General features: G+C 35.0%; 2 protein-coding genes across 6 annotated transcripts in view; both read left to right on the top strand.

Annotated features, from left to right (window-relative positions):
- Positions 1-19: 19 nt before the first annotated feature.
- HisT (Histamine transporter) lies at positions 20-3,535 on the top strand. 2 transcript variants are annotated; one of them, XM_066291965.1, is made up of 8 exons: positions 20-143; positions 802-1,096; positions 1,151-1,375; positions 1,515-1,653; positions 1,704-1,903; positions 2,125-2,228; positions 2,278-2,385; positions 2,444-3,535. In XM_066291965.1, the coding sequence occupies exons 2-8, from the start codon at positions 812-814 to the stop codon at positions 2,712-2,714; spliced, it is 1,332 nt and encodes a 443-aa protein (XP_066148062.1). In that variant the 5' UTR covers positions 20-143; positions 802-811; the 3' UTR covers positions 2,715-3,535. The 2 variants fall into 2 exon arrangements, with proteins under 2 accessions (XP_066148062.1, XP_066148053.1); XM_066291956.1 differs by lacking the exon at positions 20-143 and adding an exon at positions 266-451.
- Positions 3,536-5,282: 1,747 nt separating this feature from the next.
- The window catches only part of Zasp52 (Z band alternatively spliced PDZ-motif protein 52), a 24,723-nt gene continuing 7,909 nt past the window's right edge, over positions 5,283-22,096 (top strand). Inside the window, exons 1-11 of one of the 4 annotated variants that reach the window (XM_066300474.1) lie at positions 5,283-5,553; positions 10,835-10,986; positions 12,417-12,591; positions 16,832-16,965; positions 17,765-17,868; positions 18,181-18,316; positions 20,020-20,106; positions 20,157-20,249; positions 20,304-20,409; positions 20,510-20,665; positions 20,936-21,104. In XM_066300474.1, coding sequence (XP_066156571.1) covers positions 5,446-5,553; positions 10,835-10,986; positions 12,417-12,591; positions 16,832-16,965; positions 17,765-17,868; positions 18,181-18,316; positions 20,020-20,106; positions 20,157-20,249; positions 20,304-20,409; positions 20,510-20,665; positions 20,936-21,104 — 1,420 coding nt within the window. In that variant the 5' untranslated portion in view covers positions 5,283-5,445. Of the gene's footprint in view, positions 5,554-10,834; positions 10,987-12,416; positions 12,592-16,831; positions 16,966-17,764; positions 17,869-17,917; positions 18,063-18,180; positions 18,317-20,019; positions 20,107-20,156; positions 20,250-20,303; positions 20,410-20,509; positions 20,666-20,935; positions 21,105-22,096 lie in introns of all 4 variants that reach the window. The other 3 variants (XM_066300468.1, XM_066300493.1, XM_066300483.1) reach the window with 3 other exon arrangements.

Below are 22,096 nucleotides of genomic sequence, written 5' to 3'. Positions count from 1 at the left end.
TACCAATATCTAAAAAATTGCTACTGACTATGTGGAAATTTCTATTCCTCATCAGACAAATGGAAAATTAGCATTCTTTTCACAATGGTTGTTGTAAATATGTGGTTTTTATCAGGTAGTCCAATTAAACCTTTAAGTTCAAGGTAAGTCAGTGGAAATCAAAAATTCTTATAGATAACCTACGTATTCCGGAGCGACGCAAAACACTCATTGAAAAGATGTTTCACTGACACACTTTCCTTTTCATTCCCCCCGCAGCTCTTCGCAGAGTATGCGCTTTATATAGCCCCAACACTCAGTCTCCCTTGTTAAAGCTAATTTTTTATTGTTTAACTGTGTAATTGCAATATACTCTTGTTTATTTATCAATTTGCTCTGATGTTTTGTAAGTGAGAGCATCAGGAAGGGCCAATTGTTGCTCGTGAGTTGCGTGCGTCCTCCCTTTTCGCTGGTAAGTTATGAATGAAATGGTATATTGATCTTGACATTGAAACTGCTCTATGGCTTTATTTGAAGGGCAGGGATGAGTTTCTGACTTGACCTACCGCATTTCGCCACGTTAATGATTAATCCTAATTAACTGTACAACCATGTTTTGACTGAAATTTATCTTCTCTTTATCGTTAACTACTTGGATAGATATTTTATCGCCATGGTTTTGCGACTCTTGGTGATAATGAAGATAATAAGTTATAAGCATATGTCAATGATATTACAATTTTTCTTTTACTTGTTATACTACACAATAACACACGGTGGAAAACATTTTAGCTTAAGTGTTTAATCAAAATCAATTTGTAGTTAATTTACGATGAATCCTCCTCATTTGGACACAGAATCCAAATGCCCACCAGACTCAACCTCATTACCAGGCATCGAAAAACCTAAAGTTTATTCTGTAAGATGGTTAATTCTGGCTCTGTTCGTTTTCTTCTCTGCTTCGAATGCGATGCAATGGATCCAATACACCATTATCAGCAACGTAATAAGGGACTACTACAACGTCTCTGCAGACTGGGTCAATTGGACTTCTTTAATTTACATGATCTTATATATTCCGTTTATTTTTCCTGGTAGCTATTTACTGGAAAAGTTGGTAAGGACCCTATACGATTTTAAATCAAATTTGCTAATTGGTTTTTTAACAAAGGGTCTGCGATTAGCTATTTTAATCGGGATCTTCGGAACATGTTTGGGTGCCTGGATAAAGGTAGCTTCAGTCGATCCAGGCAGATTTTATGTTGGATTTGTTGGCCAAAGTATAGTGGCTCTGTCTCAAGTATTTGTTCTTTCAGTACCAGCTAGATTAGCGGCTATTTGGTTTGGGCCTGATCAGGTGTCTTCAGCATGCAGTATCGGGGTTTTTGGAAATCAGGCAAGTGCCCTAATATGAACTGATCATTTGTCTCCTGATTACTTTAACAGTAGTAAGATTAGTAAGATAATAACATATAGTGATATCACTAGATCCCTCTTTGAGATTGTATTGTTTATGACGTTATAATACTTATTAGATTGGCGTGGCTGCAGGTTTCGTCATCCCCCCAATGATAGTCACAGGAGGAACTGTCCCTGAAATAACCATTCAACTGTACATCCTTTTCATAGGGGTGGCAATTCTGACCTCAATCATTCTTCTTCTAATGCTTCTATGTGAGAAGATAAAAAAGCTTATTAAGTCACTATTAATTATTTCTTTATAGTTTTTAAAAATGCTCCTTTAACTCCACCCTCATACGCAGCTCAACAGCAGGGAGAAGAATCTGTGAACTTTAAACAATCTCTGATAAATTTGTTCAAGAACCGCAGCTTTGTGCTGCTGCTTATGGCCTACGGAATCAATGTTGGAGTGTTTTATGCCATTTCCACATTACTAAGTGATATTATTTTGAGGTTTTATAAGGTATGATTAAGGATAAAACGAACAATTATTCAAATTTTTGAATAAAAACTTTATGATCTTAAAAGAAAATTATCTACTGGCCAATTTCTTGACAATGCGGTTAACGAATTTTTTTTCAATTTTCTTATAGTGTTTCTTCATTTTGAAATTGAAATTGAAATTGAATTGTTTGAATCGTGTATACATAAGATAGTATACATTTTTGTACATTTATTTTATAGGGGGCTGAACAAGACGCAGGTCGTATTGGCCTTGTAATCACAGTAGCAGGAATGGTTGGTTCAGTCTGTTGTGGATATATCCTTGATCGTTCCAGAAAATTCAAGTAAACCTCCTTGTTGAAGTAATTTGCGTTATTACCAAATACGTTTTAGAGAAACAACGATAGTAGTCTACGCATTTTCCTTAATTGGAATGATAATCTTCACTTTCACATTAAATAAAGGTCTTTACATCGTTTACTTAGTTTCCGGATTTCTTGGGTAATTATCCAACGACAAGCCCTCTTTTTCCGATAAAATATCTAATTAAACTTTTTAGATTCTTTATGACTGGTCTACTGCCCGTAGGCTTCGAATTAGGATCTGAATTGACCTATCCTGAACCTGAAGGTACTCAAGCAGGGTTGCTCAATGCTGCTTCTCAAGTTTTTGGTATAGGATTCACTAATATTTATTCCAAGCTGTTTTATGATGTTAATGATATTTGGGCTAACATATCCATGTCCATTTCTCTTGCCGTGGGACTGTTTATGATTTCATGTGTAAGCTCAAAACTGAAACGACAAGCTGCTATCGTCACTGAAAAGTAAAATATATATTGGAGATTTGGAGGAGTCGCGCAATATTGAATCTCAGATATATCTATAAAAATTGCTCTATATAAGATATTATATATACAGGCTGTTTATTAGACTGTAATAATCTTACATAATGTATAACTTTATGGAGAGATTTATAGATAAATGTAGTTTATTAGACTGTAATAATCTTAGACAATGTATCTATTAGTAGTTTTAGAGCAACTTACTTCTTCCTTCTTCGAAGACAATAACTGACAGAATTTTGATTCAAAAGAAGTACCTACCGATCTGGGAAATATATTAGACAATACCTATAGTAAGTTCCTATAGCGCCATTGTTAGTTTAGAGTTTAGCTTAAAGACAATACGATATAGTTTGCATTTTGTTAATTTTTTAGTAGTGTTTTTATTGAGATGTTTTAGGACGTCTTCAATATTGTGTTAAAAAAACAGATATGAAATAACGATATTTAACGCAGCTTTTTAGCATAGTGTAGACAATAATTTTGTGATATTAATATAATTTATATTCAGATATATATATATTTAAGACATTAATAGTAGTGTAAACATGTTGATAGGGTGCAATTTTTATCAAAAAATTATCTAATTTCTTCGTTTTTTAATTTTTAAGATATTTGCAGACATATCAAAGTTGTTTATAGTTTATTGTATCATATCAATAACTAGATGCATAAATATTAATAGTATATAGTATATACATATAGATATTTTGTTATGTGTATGTATTTAAGAGAAATTATTAAGTGAATATAATGTTGTTATATAGAATATTTGGTCAAATAAAATTGTTTCACAATTATTCTGGATCTATGAAGTTTTTCTGTTATTTTGCGTATATTCCAGAAGTGAATATATGAAATTCTATTTAAAAATGCATATTTCGCGGTTTTCGACTTGGAAATGAAAAAAGTGGAGCGAATTGCTGGAAGTTTGATAAACATTTCTTTACTAGAGTAATTATAGGAAACGAATGATTTTTTATATAAATACATAATCGGTCAAAAATTATTCTTTTTCCCCGTATTTTGACTGGAGAAGAGCTGAGGTCAATAGGTGGTACCATTTACAATATATACAAATAGATGTTTAAGAAGTGAGTGTGTTACTAAAGGTGCTCTGAATTAAGTACACTTCTAAAAAGTGTTGTTTTGCAATTTTTTTATGTGTTCTCTGTTCATATCTTTGAGATCCAAAGTAGTTGCTTAAAAAAAATATTTCGGTTTTCAGGCCATGTCTCTAAAACGACTCGATTTCTTTATGTACGTGCACTTTGGGGAAATGCATAACTTGGAGAGATCGAAAATCTGCCAAAAAATTTTGAAAAAAAGCTAAAGTTTCAGTCATCTTTAGAAGCGTGTAATTTCGTAGCTATTATACTATTATTTTATATTATGTTTCTATAAATCGTTTGGACGGAGGTGAATTTTACCCCTCAAATTTAATAGGATATGTTGTTTTATTTGTTATAATTTTTTTTAAAGTGGGTAAATCATAAAAACGTTTTCACATTGATTTTTTGATCAATTTATCAAATGCTGAAAATGACCGCCATTCACCTCCATACAATGAAACAAATTTTGTTGAAAACGTTGTATTTCGTTACGTAACATTTTGAGTATAATTTGGTGGCATTCATGAAAATTCACCTCTGTTCACAGGATTAAGAGATATCTCACTTTTAAAGATCCTCGTACATTCATTTTGACGTCTGCAGCTTTTTTTGTGATAAATTCTTTATGGACTTTGACAAATTGTTATATCAATGGGAATAATAACAGTGACTTGAAATTTGGTGATTATAATCAGGGTACAACTATCTTTACAATGACATATCACTCGACACCTTTTTCCATTAGAAACTTTAGGGGTAACTGTTATGTCAGTTCAGGGATTGGGGCTAGAATTGAAAATGCAATAAAAAATGATCCCTCTCGAATAAAAAATCGAAGTGTTCGAGCGTTTGTATCCATTTTAATTTTACATACTGAAAATCGAAGCGGAAAGTTTTCATTGGGCCTGTATTAGAGCGCAGTGATGAATTCGCATATTATTGAGCCTTATAAAGGTTATGGAACGATTCGAAATCGCCCCTCGATTTATGCTTAAAAATTAGTTGCTTGGGGGTAAACGTGTAACGTGGGCATTGAATTAGGTACATTTTTATATTTTTCTTGACTAAATGTGAATCAACTATATGTAAATAAGTTTTGAAAATGTGTGTAATGTTTGATTCATTGTCATAATGTGTCTTATCATGATTTCGAAAATTGTTGCATTTATTTATAGGAATTACCTCTTACTCAGGAGTGCTCATTATTTGCGAAATTACATCGGTACCTATCGAGGTTAAACCTAGGTGGGCAAAACTCAAACAAATGAAGTGCTTTACATATTGCTTGTGCTGGTGAGTCATTTGAGGCATCCCCTACGTTCAATTGAGGTGACATCCCGTCGACCCACATATCGGAACCTTAGCCGCAAATTTCACAAATAAACAAGACGCGTATTCCGAAATACCAAATTTATTTATTCGTAACTCTATTAATACCCGCGGTACGACTTGGCTCCCCACTCGGGCTGTTGGTTCGTAAAGAGACGCTTTGCAGCGAGACGCCGACGACGACTCACTCTTAAACATCGTCGATTTGAATAAGAACAATTTCGGAAAGTTTGTGCCAAAAAGAAAGTTGCGCGAAGTTGGTGCGATACCACTAGAATGGCAGCTACCCTCTCAACGGTGCGGCTGAACAAGGGAGACTCGCAGAATTGGGGTTTCCGGCTGCAGGGCGGGAAGGATTTCGGCTCGCCCCTGGTCATCCAAAAAGTAAGTAACGGCAGCTGGACCTTAAAAATAGAATCTGCATACCGTTCAGTTAATCGAATTTAATCGGATCGAGAAGGGATTAAATTGGGCCGGAGCGTCGAGGCGCGTTGGACGTTTAAAAATAGGCGCAAAAATTGAGGCAAACAAATTTGTTTATAGTTAAAAGGCGCAATGTAGACGAAAACGAATGGCTCTGGATTGCGTCGAAACGACTAAAATATTGCATTACATAATTATCCCGCGCTGGGTAAATTTAGAAAATATTATTTTTAGATGTATCAAAAACCCCCAGCGCTATTGCGAATTTTTAAATAGTGTTTCATCTCTGACATATAAAAGCTAATTTTAGGCACCCCCCGCTCGCCACGTTGAAATCCGACACCCCGATGTAGGTACTTAAGACTTCAATTTTTTCTATAAATTATATTTTTGGGACTGAGAACAGGAACTATGTGAGCTAATAACATCCCCTAATAATTTAAAGATTGGAAACTTTAAAAACATTCATTCAAGAATGAAACTCACACAAATTACAGCGATCCCAAATTCTCTCCGAAGAAAAGTTCATAAGTTTTTAATAATCCCCAAATATTGCCCTGTAACATAGACATTTCGTACCACTGGACCATGGTTGCGTTCTTATATCCTTTGTGACACTGATCCCTTTAATCTCTTGTCAAACGTGACACATGGACTATTTGCTTCTATAAACTGAATTGGAAAATGGCACTTTAAAAGAGTTTCTAAAGCAAATTAGTGATAAATCGCTAATGAAAGGTTTTAAGTTTATAGCGTCCTTTTTGTTAATAGTTTACATTGAGTTTAAAAAAGCCTTAAAGGCGAGTTTTAAGCCCTGATCTGATGAGGGTAGACACGGCGCGTCCACTATAATTAAGCTGTGGTGGAGATTAAGACGCATTGTGAGGATAACATGAAGAATTCAAGAGCAAATATGAAGAGGTAAGTAAAAAAAGAAAAAGGACAAAATAATAATATGAAAAATGATACGTAAACAGTTCGGACAATTCTACTTATGTTTTGGCTCTCACTTGGTGGACTCAAAAAAGATTATTAATGGAAAACTTAATTAACAGTCTATAAGCAGGATATTACGCAATTATTGTCAAACATCCTTACATTCCATGTGAATTCTTGGCCCATCTGCCAACGAATTTTCCGCTCGCTTTGTCGATTTTTTAGGCTCAGATACGTCTTGATTTTGAACTTGTATTAGAACTGGTACAGAAAAGAGAACAGAAGGTTTTCTTCAGTTCGGTCAAGTGTGAAGAAAAAACCGGAACACTGGTCATTAATTGGTCGGAACGGACGATGTGAAAAATTCAACGCATCTTTCAAGAATGAAGAATGCCATTATCCCTATCCTCTGGGTTAATAATGCAATGAAAACGCGCCAGACCGTATAGATATTCCGACTTGAAACTAGCAGTGCAAGACAATTTAATAATCTAAATGCATGTGTAATTTTGAGAAATCACCGGGTTAGCATTACAAGACAGAGGCGTAGAAAAAAAATGATAAAAACCCAAGACGAAGGGATGCTACTAGAGTTGTGCTCATTATCGTCTGATTTTCTCAAATTTCCCGTTCTCATTCCTTCTTTTCTAACGTCGCTGTGGCGCCAATAATGAAACATAAATAGTCATTTTCTGCAAATAATTCGTTGTTTTGAAATGTCGTAAAACCATGATCTAAATCAGCAGTAGATACTGCATTCCCGGATGGCAATGGCCTTCCCAAGGTAAAGCACGTGAAAATAAAGGTCACATCAAAATAACTATGAGGACGTCTTTAGTCTCGGACAAAAGATATTTCGAATATATGTCGCACGAGCTGCTTTTAGGTGATCCACTTTGCTTGGGAAAAATATTGCATATGCTTAAGCGTCATTTGGGTCTTATTGTCGTTGTGGTAATAAGCACCAGAAGTTGTTGAGGCAAGCTCTGGTTGCCACATCAACGATGTTTATGAAATACCGCAGATCGGGCAAAAAAATCTAAAAATACTCCTGCTGGAAATTGGCTCTGTTCCAATCGAAAATCGTTATGAAAACGCTTCAGTAAAGGGGATAATAAGACTAATTTGATAACCCAACAAGAATCTGCATGCTAAGCAAACACGTCCATTACATTCTTAATTAATATGTCATGGCTGCATCAAACGCATCCAAATCCATATTAGGAAGTCCAAACTGCTCGAAAGCCATAAGAAGGACGTTTTTGGAAATGAGACCAACGTGGCCTTTTTAGTGATAATTTTGATGGGCCATAAAATTTACGGTCAAAGTTAAGGCTGGTAATTAATGCCTTATCTGGGTAATTGTTTGTTCGAATACGGTTAGTACGTAACTCAGTTGATTAAGGCAAATTCCATTTCGAAGTTATTTCTAATATATTGAAAAACGCGCAGTTATATTGTCAAGGTTTTGGGTATATTAACGATAATAAATCCTGAAAACAAGAGCACTTTGAAGCAACATATCGTGTTGACCCAGACCGAAAAATATTTTTATTGTCCGATTTGGCACACCTCTTGTTTTCCATTAATACAGCCAAAGTGACTTTAAAATCACGTTGCAAAAGAATGTACGCTTGGCAGAGATTTCAACAAAAGGTCTTTGTAAGAGAGGATGGTAATGAGGATAAAGATGGAGGTTTCAGTTGAAAATGAGATATTATTTACGTGTAAAGTAATTTAGCTTCGGCATTTTTTATTAGGAAAAATCAATTGATAATTTTAATGAGAAAGAGGAAGTTGAGAACCTTGATGATGAAGTGTCTCCTTTTCTCTCACCACGTAATATGTCTATATATAGATTCTGAGAATTTCGCTTTACCTGGAATACTTTCGAATCGAGAGATTTCCATATCCTCACAGTTCAGGAGAATTTTACCTTTATTGCTTTGATTTTATTAGTATTGAAAGTTTTATGAAATTCTTTGCGAAATCTTTAACTTCTGTCCTAAACGTTCTTTCCAAAAAGAGGATACTTAAAAGTACAATATGAAAAAACTACTGAAAATTTGGCTGTAATTGAGACCACCAAAAAGGAACTGTAGTCTATCAAACTCCATTCTAAATTTACTCTATTTGAGAAGCTTGTTGGATAATCTCTCCAAACGAGACAAATCCGGGTGGTCTTGATATTAGACCTGCGTGACCTCAAACTTGAAGATAATTTTCCGTAGAACTTGCTCTATTTGACAATTTTATTAATCTGCTAGTAAAAAGCATCGCATTAGGTTTTTATTTTCTCTCTAAATAGAGAATGCCTCAAGGCAAATTGAAGTGCTTTGGAGGAGGTTACAGCCGTTCAAAAAATTATAAATAACTCCGTATAATCAGAAAAAAAAACATTCCTACTTAACATCGAACAATACCTGAACTCGGCTCATTCAAATAACTTACAAATTATCGTGTTTAATCCTCAAACAGGCGATGTTTGACGTAATTGGGGGCTTGGCAAGGATGAATGACCCAAAATTAATCTCCTATTTTAATTCATGGAAAACTGGAGATTTTGCCAATGAAACTATAACTTTACTTGTCAATTGACGTCCTCAGATCGAAATGGAAATAAACAATAAACCTAAATTACTCTAAGAAATTCAAAATATCTTGATAAAAATAATAAAGATCATTTAAGTCCCGGCACCCAGTAATTTGATAATTTTACTTGAATCGGACACTAGACTTAGCAACCAATAAATATAGCTTTCCTTGGTAATTCCCAAACACCATCGCTTCCTTGGCGCTCTCTGCAGCTACTACTTGAAAAGAGTACATTTAAAGACCTTTACTTGAGTTGAATTTATTTATTTTTTGCTTCGCATCATTTAGAACAACATGCTTCAGATTTTGCAATATTTGATCCATTTAAACATTTCCTCCAAGCACGATTTGATGAGAGAAATTGTTGATTCTAACGAGCACATTTCTATGCCAAACGACCTGCAAGTACTTTTTTATTATTATGTCTTGGTGCAGATCATGGATAGGTTGTGCAAGAAAATGTTGTGTTTGTAAAGCTAGGTAGAAGCTATATAAAGCTGCCAGAAGCAAAATATCCGGTTACACTTAAGTCATTCGAACTTTTCAATAAGGACCACAATAGGAGACGTCCTATGTTTCCTACCAACACTCCTTTGAACTATAGGATTTTTAAGGCCATAAAACTACTCTAATCTACTTACAAGAAAGAGCATTAATTTGTAAGTAAATTTACTAAAATCAAGTCAGGAAACCGGATAAGAGCTAAAGAACTTATGCCTGAGTACTTCAAATAGTAATGTGAATACTTAGAGTTGTCTAAATTACGAAGGACTTTTTGCAAAGCTGTTTAAATTTAAACCTCCCCCTTCACTAGAATCCGGACAAATTAAGGGTAACTTAACTACAATCTTAAGGGAGCGTTTTAGATTGGTAGAGCTGCAGGAGGGTGAAGTCAATACGGAACAGGAACTAATCTAAGGTGGATATAGCAGAGATACTTACAATAAAGTAAAGCAAAGAATTAAGAAAGGAAGCGAACTGAAGCTCATGGAAATTATTGAAACAAACCACCCCAAAAGGCTGCTTCCGTACGAAGAAATAATGTTGGTACTTTTGGAAATCATAAAAAGCAAAACCGGAGGAATATAGGCAAGAAAAAATCGAGACATTGAAAGCTTTAGGTTATTAGAGAAAGCAAGAGCTAAGGAAAATTCGTTTCTCAGTAGAAAATTTTTAGACAACCAAGCAAAATACGAAAGAAAAAAAGTTTTGGAAAAGAAGCAAAAACGCGGTTGGTATTGGAGTCCTCAATGGTAGAGAAAAATAGATAATTGTTAGGGAAATAGAGCCTATGCAGGCGATGAAAGTTTTAAATCAAATTAGGGCTATCATCAAAGAGTTCGACTCTACACAGATTCCGAATTTCACTCTATTATCCGAAATATGAATAACAAAGCTGCAGGGCATATTTTCCACTACGAAGATGAAGATGAGTTGGAAGGAAAAAGTAGGAAATTTTGAAAAAAAAGATAAGACTGCGGTTAAGAATGCGAGCTGAAAAGATCTGTGTAAGACAAAATGGCGTGGGGATGAAGAATCCTGAAGTACCTCGATTGATGAGAGAGTGGGAGGAGAATAGAAAGTTGAATGATCATTTATAATTTCGAATTATGTTGCAAATAAATTATGTGAAACATGACATCTATTATTACTGTGTTATGACTGAAAATCTTAGTATAGATTTAAATTAAACTGATCAATTTTTTTTAAGGTAAATGGAGGTTCTCCTGCAGAAAGAGCCGGATTAATCGCGGGCGATTCCGTGATCAGAATAAACAATGTAGACGTTTACAATTTAGCTCACAAAGATGCACAAGATGTCATCGTCAGGGCCGGACCAGGCTTTGAAATGGTAATTCAAAGGTAAAAAAATTATTACTTTATTTTTCCAAAAGCGCTCTTAAATGTTGGCGTGAGGAGATATGTCCTGAAGGGAGCTGCGTCTTCAAATTTCAAACGACATCTATGCACTCGAATCTGCTCAATTTGAGTCTGTTCTAATTGAAATGCCGCATCGAGAACCCTGATAATCACTGAATTGCTTGACTCGGCCATATATCCTCATTAAATTTTCGAAAGTAAAATATTGATAATCACTTACTTTTCATATTCAGTTAATAGAGAATACATCGAGGCACCGCTTCTTCAATTTTTATATCAAAAGAGGCACCCTATAGGGAACTACAGCTTCTGAAACTCCAAAACAATTTTGCTGTTAAATTTACTTCATTTGAGATTCTTGTGATTTCGCCTCGTAGAAACCTTAACCCCAACTTCTTATTTTATGTTTTAGCAGGGAATACCCCACAGAGTGAATTTTGAAAATATAACTTCAATTGTATCTCTAGAAGAAGCTGCATGTCCTCAAATTTCAAGGTACTTTTATCTTTAAATTCGCTACAACTGAGGTTCTTCTGAAGTTTTCTGTAGATCTCTTCAGCTTAGCTTCATATATTCACTCTAAGCAAATAATTCTCTAAGTTATAAATTCTGAATGTTTAATTTAAATTGAGGTTTTCTAGAGAGATTTGGATGTGTGCAAAATTGAACACAGTTTCATCTTTAAATTCACTACATTTGAAGATTATTTTTGATTTAACTTCCACGTAAAACTTTTTAATTTAACTTAATCTTCACTCTAACAGAGAATATATCAAGTTATGAATCTTGAGAGTTTGGCTCCAATTGAGACTCCCTCGAGGGGAATGCATGTCTTCAACCTTCAAGAAGCGATGTTGTTGATTTTTTTGCAAAAGCATGATTTTAGCTCCATATTTTCACTCCAAGTAACGAGCACCTTAAAAATGAAAGTTCTGAAATTTTAGCTTGAATTCGGGGTCCCGAGGGAGAATTGCAGTTTCTCATAGTTGAAAAGAGTTTTGCTATTAGATTTGTTGCGTTTGGGAATATTTATGTAAATTTATCATCGATTAAATCAGTCTAGTATAAATCTCGACATTACTGTCTTATTTTCTGCTTGTTAGCAGAGAATGCCTCTGAGAATACATCAGGAAATTTTTACGAGAACAGAGAATCTCTAGGGAGAGCTGCAAACTCACACAAATATCAAAGCAGAACAATTTGTTCAATTTTTGTGCTTCTGTTTCCGTGAAACTCGCGAGTTTTCCCCTGATTATTTAACAATTTAATGAAGTTTGCTTGCATTTAACTGCAAATCTCACATCCGAGGGACAACACTGAAACCGTGCCACAGACCTTGACCTTCATAATTGGTCCATTGCCCAAGCATATGACCCTATAATAATAACCAATTTTCGATTATATCATTGCAGAGGAGGATCAACGTGGAAGCCGACGGTCATTCCTACGGGAACATACTCGAAACCTTCCCCCTCAATAAACAACGTCAGTGCAGTCACTCAAACCTCACTGTGCGCATCTAAGGGAGAAAATATCGGAGCCATCGGAACTGGACATAACTTGTCTGCGAAACCTTTTGCCCCGCAAGTAAGTCAAAATTGGCCCTTTAAGGGATGTCCTGTTGAAATGATTTATATTCTGTTGTGGCAGGGCTATCATAGTTCTTCACTGAAATGTTTGAACCTCCATAAAAATAGCTCACTAAGTTGTTTGTTCTGGACGCTTTTCAATAACAAATTCCAATTTAAACAATCAATATGAAAATAAATCAGAATGGAACAAGTTGCTAACAGGCAACTTGAACTTGGTGGCCATTAATGTTTTAATAGGTGTAGGAATTAATTGAACAGATCCTCACCATTCGTTGGTGTGATTTGATTTAATTGCAAGATTGATGATTTTTAATCGAGCAACAGTCAAGGCTTTGTCGCTGTTTGTGCAATTTGCATGCAGTTTTTAAGTCGTTTAATAAGCATTTTTATGGGTACAATGTGTCATGTGTTTGCGAGTTCCTCAGGTTGCCACTTCCGTTCGAAGAATAATTCGTTGTTCTTATCGCAAGTATAATTTGATATTAAAAATTCATTGAAACTTGTAATCGTATTCAAATTGTCACAACTTTACTTAAAATGGCTGAACTGTTGTGCAGGAAGTATTACTTAAAACTAAAAACCTGAATTTTACCAATGAAGCTGCCCCGTTGAAAACTGAGGTGAAAGTCTCTATTTTGAACCTAGAAGGGCGCACTGCCAGGTTTGCTGCCTTAGAACTCACTTCGAGGCAACTTTTTTAATAAAATGGTACAAAGTTAAATTAAAGTAAAAAAATTGAGCTTTTTGACGGCTATACGTGATCCTCCCTATCTTCAGCAGTAACAAAGCTAGTGCGGTTCAAATTTGATCCGAATTTTCGAAGTGTTTTTTTTTTGTTTTTCTTGAAAACTGTGATAACCAATTTTGATTTTTTTTTAGAAATTTTTAGTTCTCCCTTTCGATCACAGGTATATAAGAAAGTCATAAAATTGCAGACTCGAAACCAAAATTTTAATTTCTTCCAAAGGAGAACGCACAATATTCTAAATCAAAACTCATTGTCTTAGAATCATTCTCAGTTGCATTAATTTCCTAAATACGCCAGGAAGCATTGAAAAATAAACGTTATGTCCTCTGGCAGCATTCTTTTGCTAAAAAAATCACCCATATGCAATTTCTTACACTTTCTCTTGACTGTTCTTCACGTACACGGTTTTATCACTTTAGCGGTAGCCGCTGTCGTTACCAAAGTTCCATCCGTTGAAAAAGACATTTTCTGCCTCTATACTCAACATAGACATTGATATCTTATGAAAATCGATTTCCCTCCTCCTTCAAACACTTTTATTTAAAAAAATCGTTTATTGTGAACTCATAAATCTACGTCAATTATTAATTGTTAAAATAGAGCAGGTAGAGAATTTGAAAAAACAAGCCCCAGCAAATGGTCATTTACTGTTTTTTTCGTTTTAATAATATAATAATTTAGCTGAGAAAGGCCATTATGCAACATTTGTAAAGCACTATGAAATACGAATAGCATCGTAAGTGAGATGTAAAATTTCACTGATGTCGAAGATTTCTTCTCGATGTTACGTTATTTTATCAGGATTGTCAGATTTTTATTTTTGTGTTGATTATATTGACACAGTTGCTTCAACATCCAAATTTACCTTCCTAACGCGTAAAACACCATTTTAATCCATGAGTAGGAAAGCCGTGCTCGACTGGAAATTTTCCTAATTTCTAGTTTAGATATGGTATATGTCAACCTCTTTCTCCAAATAAACTCCGGTAAAATAATTTTTATATGAATATATGAGAATAATTTGAAGCAATCAAGAACAACGAATTGGGAATATTTTAGGTTCACATAACATACAAGGTGTTCTATTTAAAGTTGTGATTGACGATTACTCAAAAACGGCACGTTGTATAGAAAAAAAATTCAAATAAAAGTTGTCCGGGAAAAGAGGGGGAGATGTCGCGAATATAGTGACTTTTAGCCAAAACGTCATTTTAAGGTCACTTCAAGGGCCAATTTTTTTTTTCAAACGGCAATTCAATATTTTTTTTACAGATCCTAGACCTTAGTAAACCTTCAATATAAGTAGATAGTACACCTTCAAAAAATGAATATCTTTTATTTGAACAATTTTTTTTACGTTTCTGCTGTAGAGTTATCCTTGATTGTTTTCCAATTTTTGAGATAATCAAAATTATAAAAATTTTTTTCTAGAAAAATTTTGCAGTACATATTCTGGTTAAAACTCATAACAATCCTTCTATATAATTAAAAAAATATATTTCTACGAAAAAAAATATTTAATTAAGTTTCCTCTTGTTAGAATCTTACCTTATAACAAGGTCCACAGAAAATCAATATTCTTTTTTCAACAATCAACTTAATTGTTTTGTGCGAAATTATTCAAAAATTATTCTTGTCATCTTAAAATTCAATAATTGAAATTGAGAACTACACTTTGCATTTTGATTTAATTGTTGCCTTGTCTATTTACAAAAATTGACTCAGTTTTCAAATTCAGTTGCATGGAGCTCTTAATTAAAAATAAGAAATATGATAAAGATGGTATTTATTCATCTTCAAAATTCTTTGAACACTTTTCTTTGATATTCCTAAATCAGCAGTAATTTAACTACAACTTCCCGAGAGATAGAAGGCGCAGCTGCAAGCACTGCTATTTGACTGCCTTCATGTGTTACACTTGGCAGCGATTGCGTTTTTCCATTTCTAACGTTTTAGTTTCTTTGAAATTTTTAATGACGCTGTTAAAAGTCGTGCAACAAGGAACTCTTCCATCCAGAAATCTTTCAGCATAAAGTTCTACTGCCTGACTATCATTTCCTCCAACCTTTCCATAAATAAAAACCATTTCTAATTTTTTATCCAAATCGCAGCGATCGATTTCAATTATTGAATTTTGAAATGAAAAAACAAATTTTAACAGTTTGATACAAAATAATTACATTGATTGTCGAAAAAAGGATGTCGGTTTTCCGTAGACCTTATTACGAGATAGACTCTAACAAGAAGAAATGTAAGAATTTTTTCTTTGTACAAATATTTTTTTTTAATAGAAAGAAGGATTTTTATAAGTTTCAACAGAATATGCATTGCAAAAATTAAAAAAATGCAATAATTTCGAATGTGTCAAAAATTCGATAAAGGTTAAGGATAACTCTGCAGCACAACGTCTAATAAAAAAATTATTCAAATATACAATATTCATTTTTTGAAGATCTACAAGGATCTGTAAAAAAAATGACGGGGTTGCCATTTGAAAAAAAATTGCCTTTGAAATTACCGTAAAATGACGTTTTGGCTAAAAGTCACTATCTTCATGTCTTCGTCTTTACCGGACAACTTTTGTTTGAAATTTTTTTCATGCAACGTACCGTTTTCGAGTAATCTTCAATCATAGCTTTAAATACGACACCCTGTATATCGACTACATATTCAGAATATGTCTTTTTCTGGCGTAAAAAATTTAGTTTCCTTGAATATGTTCACATATTTTTAAATGTGACAAACTATCTGCCTCATTTCATCCACCAAATGCTTCAAGAAATCTAATTTTAATAATTAAGCAGAGGGAAAATTTCACGGGTCTAAAAACCTCGATTTGGAGCAATGAAATACACATTTCCATCTTAGCTCCCTTACTCTGGCTTCGGGGAAAATTATTTACATAAAAGTAGTTCAAAGAAAAAGAACGGAACTTTCTTGTGTTTTCGAGATGGGACTCTGCCTCTATTACTAACGGCGATAGAGTATTTCAAAAAGCGGTGTAAATTTTTTGCAACTTTTAAAAAGATTTTTTAAGAATCAGTTGAGATAACTTAGATTGTGTTGCGTTGGATGGCGGGTCTCTTTGGTTCCCATATTTTCCCAATTTATACCAAATCCCAAAAATCGATAAACAATTTTGTCATAAAATTGTCGAAAAAAATCGATTATTTCAAAATCATTCTTCAACATGGTTTATTTCTGAGATATCTTCGAGTAATACAGAAGTAACGTAAAATTATAGATTTTAGTACCATATTGTCTTTCCCAAATCTCTCTAAAGGTTATTTATTCAGATTTTCGAGCACCTTGTTAATCAATCATGTCGAGCGTTTCATTTTCGTAAACGAAAATGAAAGAAAATTAGATTATTTTTCGTCATTATACATATGTAGCTGCGAAACTCATTTCACAGATTTTTCATTGTATCTTGTTTTGGCCGTAAACTCTTCATTTAAATTGGCCCATTAATTTCGATTAAATCTAGGTGAACGGAGCAGTCAACGGGGGCCCCAAACTCATCAACAACCAATACAACACCCCATTGAAATTATATTCCGAAGACGCCATCGCCGAAACCATCTCTGCGCAAAGCGAAGTTTTATCAACTGGAGCTTTAGGGTAAGTTTACATAAGTTAGTAGATTTAAAGTAAGATCAAAGAGCAATATGAATTATGCTCCTCGAATCGTTGACGACCCACATGACGAAATCATCTGAGAATCACTTTGGCACTCTTTTAATAGATTTTTGAACGGTGAACTTTCAACACTGGGCGCAGTGCCAATGATGACACCATTGTTTTCTCCTCTATTTGTTGTCGGCCTTTAAATTCATTCACCGATTAACTGTTATGATTTATGTTCGGCTGTATGTGGGAATTAGTACACGTCACTTTGAAATTGAATACTACACGAAATTCGTTTCAGTTTTGAAGGAAAACATTTTAGAGGAGCTCGAAAACAGTCTCCTCTGGTCCATTTTAACTCAATAACCCTGGAGAAATGGGTAAATGAAAACTAAACTCTAATGTCGTTAATCATACAGTCTGGGCTGTATGGAATCAAAATGCACAACGGCACCACTGTTGAGAGGGCTAGCCCATGGAGCTGCCATGTACGATTCAAACAAATGCCAATCGCGACATTGCCATTCATCTGTGTTCTTGTGCCCTCCAAAAATTCCGTCCCTCTTAAGATTATTAAGTCTATTGCGTGTCTCTCACTTAACCAGGTTTTCTAATTTAAATTTGTTGGCTGTGTTTAAATATATACGTAGTTGTTTGTCTATTGTTTGAAAACAGCTATTGACTCCTATTGATTAATTTTAGGCACGTTTACAATAAGTAAACAGGAAGTAGTCACCAGATTTATTTCTGTCGTTTTGTCATTAGTCTGACCTTAATGAGCACTGAATTTCAGGGTGAATTTCAAGAAGAACGAAAAGAACTATGACGCAACAAACAGCGCTGTTTATCGCATGCTCAAAGAGGCTGAAAACGATCATGATCCCTCAAACGATGCAGGTTAGTTTGCTTTTTTTCTGTTATAACTGTTGTAACACCCCCGACTTAGAGCCAGAAGCAGGAGTGGTAACCTCTCCTAATAGGGGTGTTGCGGGGCTAAGGCACGTGTCCGCACCCCAAACCAAGCCGGCGCCCGCCAATCCTCAGTTACCTCCTGGACAAAATATTTGCGCCGAATGCGAACGGTTAATTGTGTGAGTATGAGGGATTTTCAGGTTCTTGACGAGAGGATTTCTGCGATCACCATTCAAGCTTTGCACCGATTCAGCTCTGCTATTTACAAGCAATCACATCCGTATTTTCTTTCTTCAGTAAATCACTCGTACGAGCACCATCACCAGCAAACTCAGCCCGTTGAGCCAAGGCCTTACCCTGAGGATCCTCATCAGCAAAAACCAGCAAACTCGGACAGTGTCACTGTTTGCACCGATTGCGAAAGGGTTATTGTGTAAGGATTAGTGTTGTTCCTCTCTCTGTTGTCCATGGAAGTGACCTGTCCACTGGTTTTTGTCCCTTTCTCTCACTGTTGTATGCATGATAGAGACGCATTAGGTAGATTATGAAATTCATTTCTGCATGATCTTGCATGTTTAGTTCGGGTTTTCATTAGATAAGTATGTTAAACTAAATCTAAATAAGGGTTTGTCCAGGGATGAAGTTGATTGCAGAACCTGCATGATATCGGTGCGAAAAGATAGCTTCAGAAAGTAACCGATTCATCAGGTGCTTAAAGAGAACCGAATTAAAATAAACTTGGCATAAATACGACCCTCGACATTTCCAATACAGGGCTTAAATACGACCAATGGGTGTTCATGGTAAAGAGCACTGCTCTTTTGTAAGTTTTTACAAGACCGATTGATTGGATAATTAGGCTCAACAGGATTTGACTAATCGTGGAGTAAAGGATGTCTTTGGTATTTCCAACATATAGTTTAAATATGAACGTTAAGTGTCTTTTGTGAGGAACATTGCTTTCTTGCAATTTTCCTTTAAAATCGACAGGTCAGGTACCAAGAGTGGACAGAATTTGATACAGCTTGGTATAAACAATGCCTTTGGTACCTTTAAAGCATAATTTAAGAAGGTGTCACTTGTGGACTATTTCTTCTAGCCATTTCCTTTTAAAAAATCGATTCTAAATCAAACTTAGTATAAATATCTTCACAGCTTCCAACTAAAGTTCAGATGTGAATGTCCGTTGTCCATTGTGAAGGACACTGTCCTCTTATAATTTTGTTATTAAATCGATAAATGATTGAGCATTTTGAATCAATAGAATTCAACGAATCTTGGTGCAAAAAGGCAGTGATCAACATATACTTTGAATATGAACATGAAAAGCTTGTGAAAGTATTCGTCGAGCTATCCTCATGTTGTAACTTGAACTGACCTGAACAATATTATAATTCAGCGTTTTTGTCCGTCTAAACGTATCCAGTTTATTGGCAGAAGAGTGTTTAAGGTCTCTAAAGGGGTTTGTTAAATCGCTCAAACTGAACTTGTCTTTATCGAACCGAACATCTCGGTACATGTAAACGGTAAGAGGTGGGATCAACCTCTGCAAAAGTGCAAACGCAAGTGAAACTAGCAATATGTTAAAAGGGGCTTGAGTTGCACCACTGTGTTGTGCACCCACTAAGAAAATGCTTTACGATATAGACTGATGAGGGTTAAGAGGTGAGTAATGTCTGGTTTCAGGAGAAATAAGTATTCAGACAACGATTTCTTTTAAGGATTTGAATTTTTTTGTTTAACGATTTCAATTTTCTTTAATACTATACAAACACGTACCTTGCTATGAATATATATCTTTTAATGCAGCGTTGCACTACGTTCTTGTTGGTGGTAAAGCTCAATTCTCTGAATTTCTAAAGGTGAAATATTGTAATGGGTTGTGTATAGTTGGAAAATGATTAAATATGTAGATTCATGAGAGTTAGAGAATAGAATTGAAACAATCTCGGTACAAACAATTTCTTTGTTCGATGTACATTTCCTTTTCAAGGTAAAAAACACACTTTTTATTTATGCCCCTAATAGTTTCGCTAAAACTCAACACCATCCTCATATTATGTGCTTCACCTCTCGTCAAACCTTGCAAACTGCAATTAAGGCTTTGATAGCATGTATAAATGTCTCAATTTTCAGAGGAGTCTTTGTGCGGATAAAAGACAAAAATTTGCACGTTGAGTGCTTCAAATGCGCCACTTGCGGTTCGTCTCTGAAGAACGTTGGGTAAGGGATGATATAGCTTGTCAGAGTTTTGTTAATGATGTTTAATTTAGATACTACAACATCAACAACAAATTATATTGCGACGTTCACGCGAAATCGGCGGCTATTGCCAGTAACAACTCTGCGGCTATTCCAGTTCCTTCGTTAGTATTCTCTGATTTAGATTTATTTACAAATTAATATGATTAAAATTTCAGCGGCAGGGCCCCTGCGAGCGCAATTTCATCGGCACTTTCAGGACATTCTCTACCTGCAGCATCACCTTTATCACCGAAAACTCCTAGCTTCATCCCATCATACCCGGTAAGAATATTCTCCATTAAAGCAATATTTAAATTCGATCACCCCATCGTATAATATTCCATTTTGGGGCTGATTTCTCCCGGAACAACAAAACTTTTAGCTCCCAGAAGACCCGATCAGTGGCGAAACTCCAGCAATTACGCCACTGTCCAATCTAAAATCAACCCCATCTTACGACCTTAATACTAAACCACCAAGTAATAGTACTCTTTATAACTCTACCGCCCCTGTTTCGTTCAGTAAATACATTAACAAGGTAAGGAATGTGATCTTGCGGGCGTTATTTTCTGTTATTAACCCGTGATATTAGCGCTAGGCCTTGGGTACTTTTGTATATAATTTTTAACAGTAATTCAGGACTGGATTTAGAAACTGGTCAAAAGAAATACATGATTATTTTCTATTTTACTATCACGCGTAATTTGGTTCTGAAAGTTGAGAAATCCGGTTCTGCATTTTTTACTTATATGTGGTTTTGTTTTATAAATGATTTCCCTGAATTGAAAGGAAGTTTTTTCTCATTTAGTCGAGTAACATCGGTGGCCCCAGACCCTTCTCGAGTGTGAGTGCGCCCCTGTCCCCCGGTGGTACTTTACCCAGGGCAGGCCCTTTGTCGCCACCTAACAATTATAACAAGGCACCTCTTTCCCCTCCGACAGGACATTCCTACGGTTCTTACAGTCCAGCATCGACCGGTAAGTGAATTTCCTTATAAATGTACCCAAAATTATGATTTCTATCAACAAAACTACGAAATTGTAATATAAATTTGGATATTTTAAAGTAAAATTACAAAGGTACTAATATGATATGTAGTCTGAAACAAAGTATAAATTAATGAGTGAAAAAAAATCTTCCAGTAGACGGTGAATCGTAAACGTAAGGCGTGGATTAAGCCATTTGCTATTTACCATTCAGCATCTCACAGAGAACGGATTACAGATGAATGTATCCAAGACATCCTTGTTTTATTTCAACGTCTACTTGAGGTTTTTTCATGATCACGCGTTACAATACACTTAAAACACCTACTTGTGACAAGTACCGGTTTCAAAATGGTGAGCGTTTACTGAAACACTCGCCATTTTGTAACAAACTTAGAGGCGTTAAGAGAAGATTAGTAACGTATTAAAATATAAGATCAATTTTTTTTTCTTTTAAGAAGACCCCTGACGTGATGAATTATTGATTTGTTGCTATCTTTGTCGCCTTATGATAGACAAAGATGGTTATACTCCATTTCACTTTTATTTGTTTGAACGGAGCGATTGATTTATTCGCAGTTTACGAGGGCGGTTTTAAAATATTCGTCATTTTTGGCTCTGATTGTTATTTTTCTACTTTAAAATTTTCCAATCAGTTAAATTTTCACCCTTTAGTCCTTCAAGTCTTAACTTTTTAAAATTAATTAAAAAAGTCATGTAATGATAATATTTTCTTGAAGTACCTAGTCTGTACCTGTATGTCGAAATTGAGCGGTACGATTCTCAGTGACGCCGACCTACTTGGTCTATATCTACGTCTTTCTATGTTTCCATGTAGTAAATAAAGAGGACTATACTCGCCTCATTTTCTTGCTTCAAATCGTTGTATAGGAGTTTCAAGCAGTAGTGCTTATTCAAAATTTTTTTCCCGTATTGAAAAATCTTTTTTTAGCGTTGTTACTAAAGAGTTTTCCCATATTTCA

The sequence above is a fragment of the Euwallacea fornicatus genome, chromosome 2 (assembly GCF_040115645.1).
Source record: "Euwallacea fornicatus isolate EFF26 chromosome 2, ASM4011564v1, whole genome shotgun sequence".
Taxonomy (NCBI): domain Eukaryota; kingdom Metazoa; phylum Arthropoda; class Insecta; order Coleoptera; family Curculionidae; genus Euwallacea; species Euwallacea fornicatus.
This window is presented reverse-complemented; position numbering and strand designations above follow the sequence as displayed.

Excerpts from the sequence above, each read along its gene's own strand:
- HisT (XM_066291965.1), top strand. The coding sequence starts at position 812 with ATGAATCCTCCTCATTTGGACACAGAATCCAAATGCCCACCAGACTCA. Across the intron at positions 1,097-1,150 it reads GCTATTTACTGGAAAAGTTG|GGTCTGCGATTAGCTATTTT; the intron begins GTAAGGACCCTA and ends TTTTTAACAAAG. Across the intron at positions 2,386-2,443 it reads TTAGTTTCCGGATTTCTTGG|ATTCTTTATGACTGGTCTAC; the intron begins GTAATTATCCAA and ends TAAACTTTTTAG.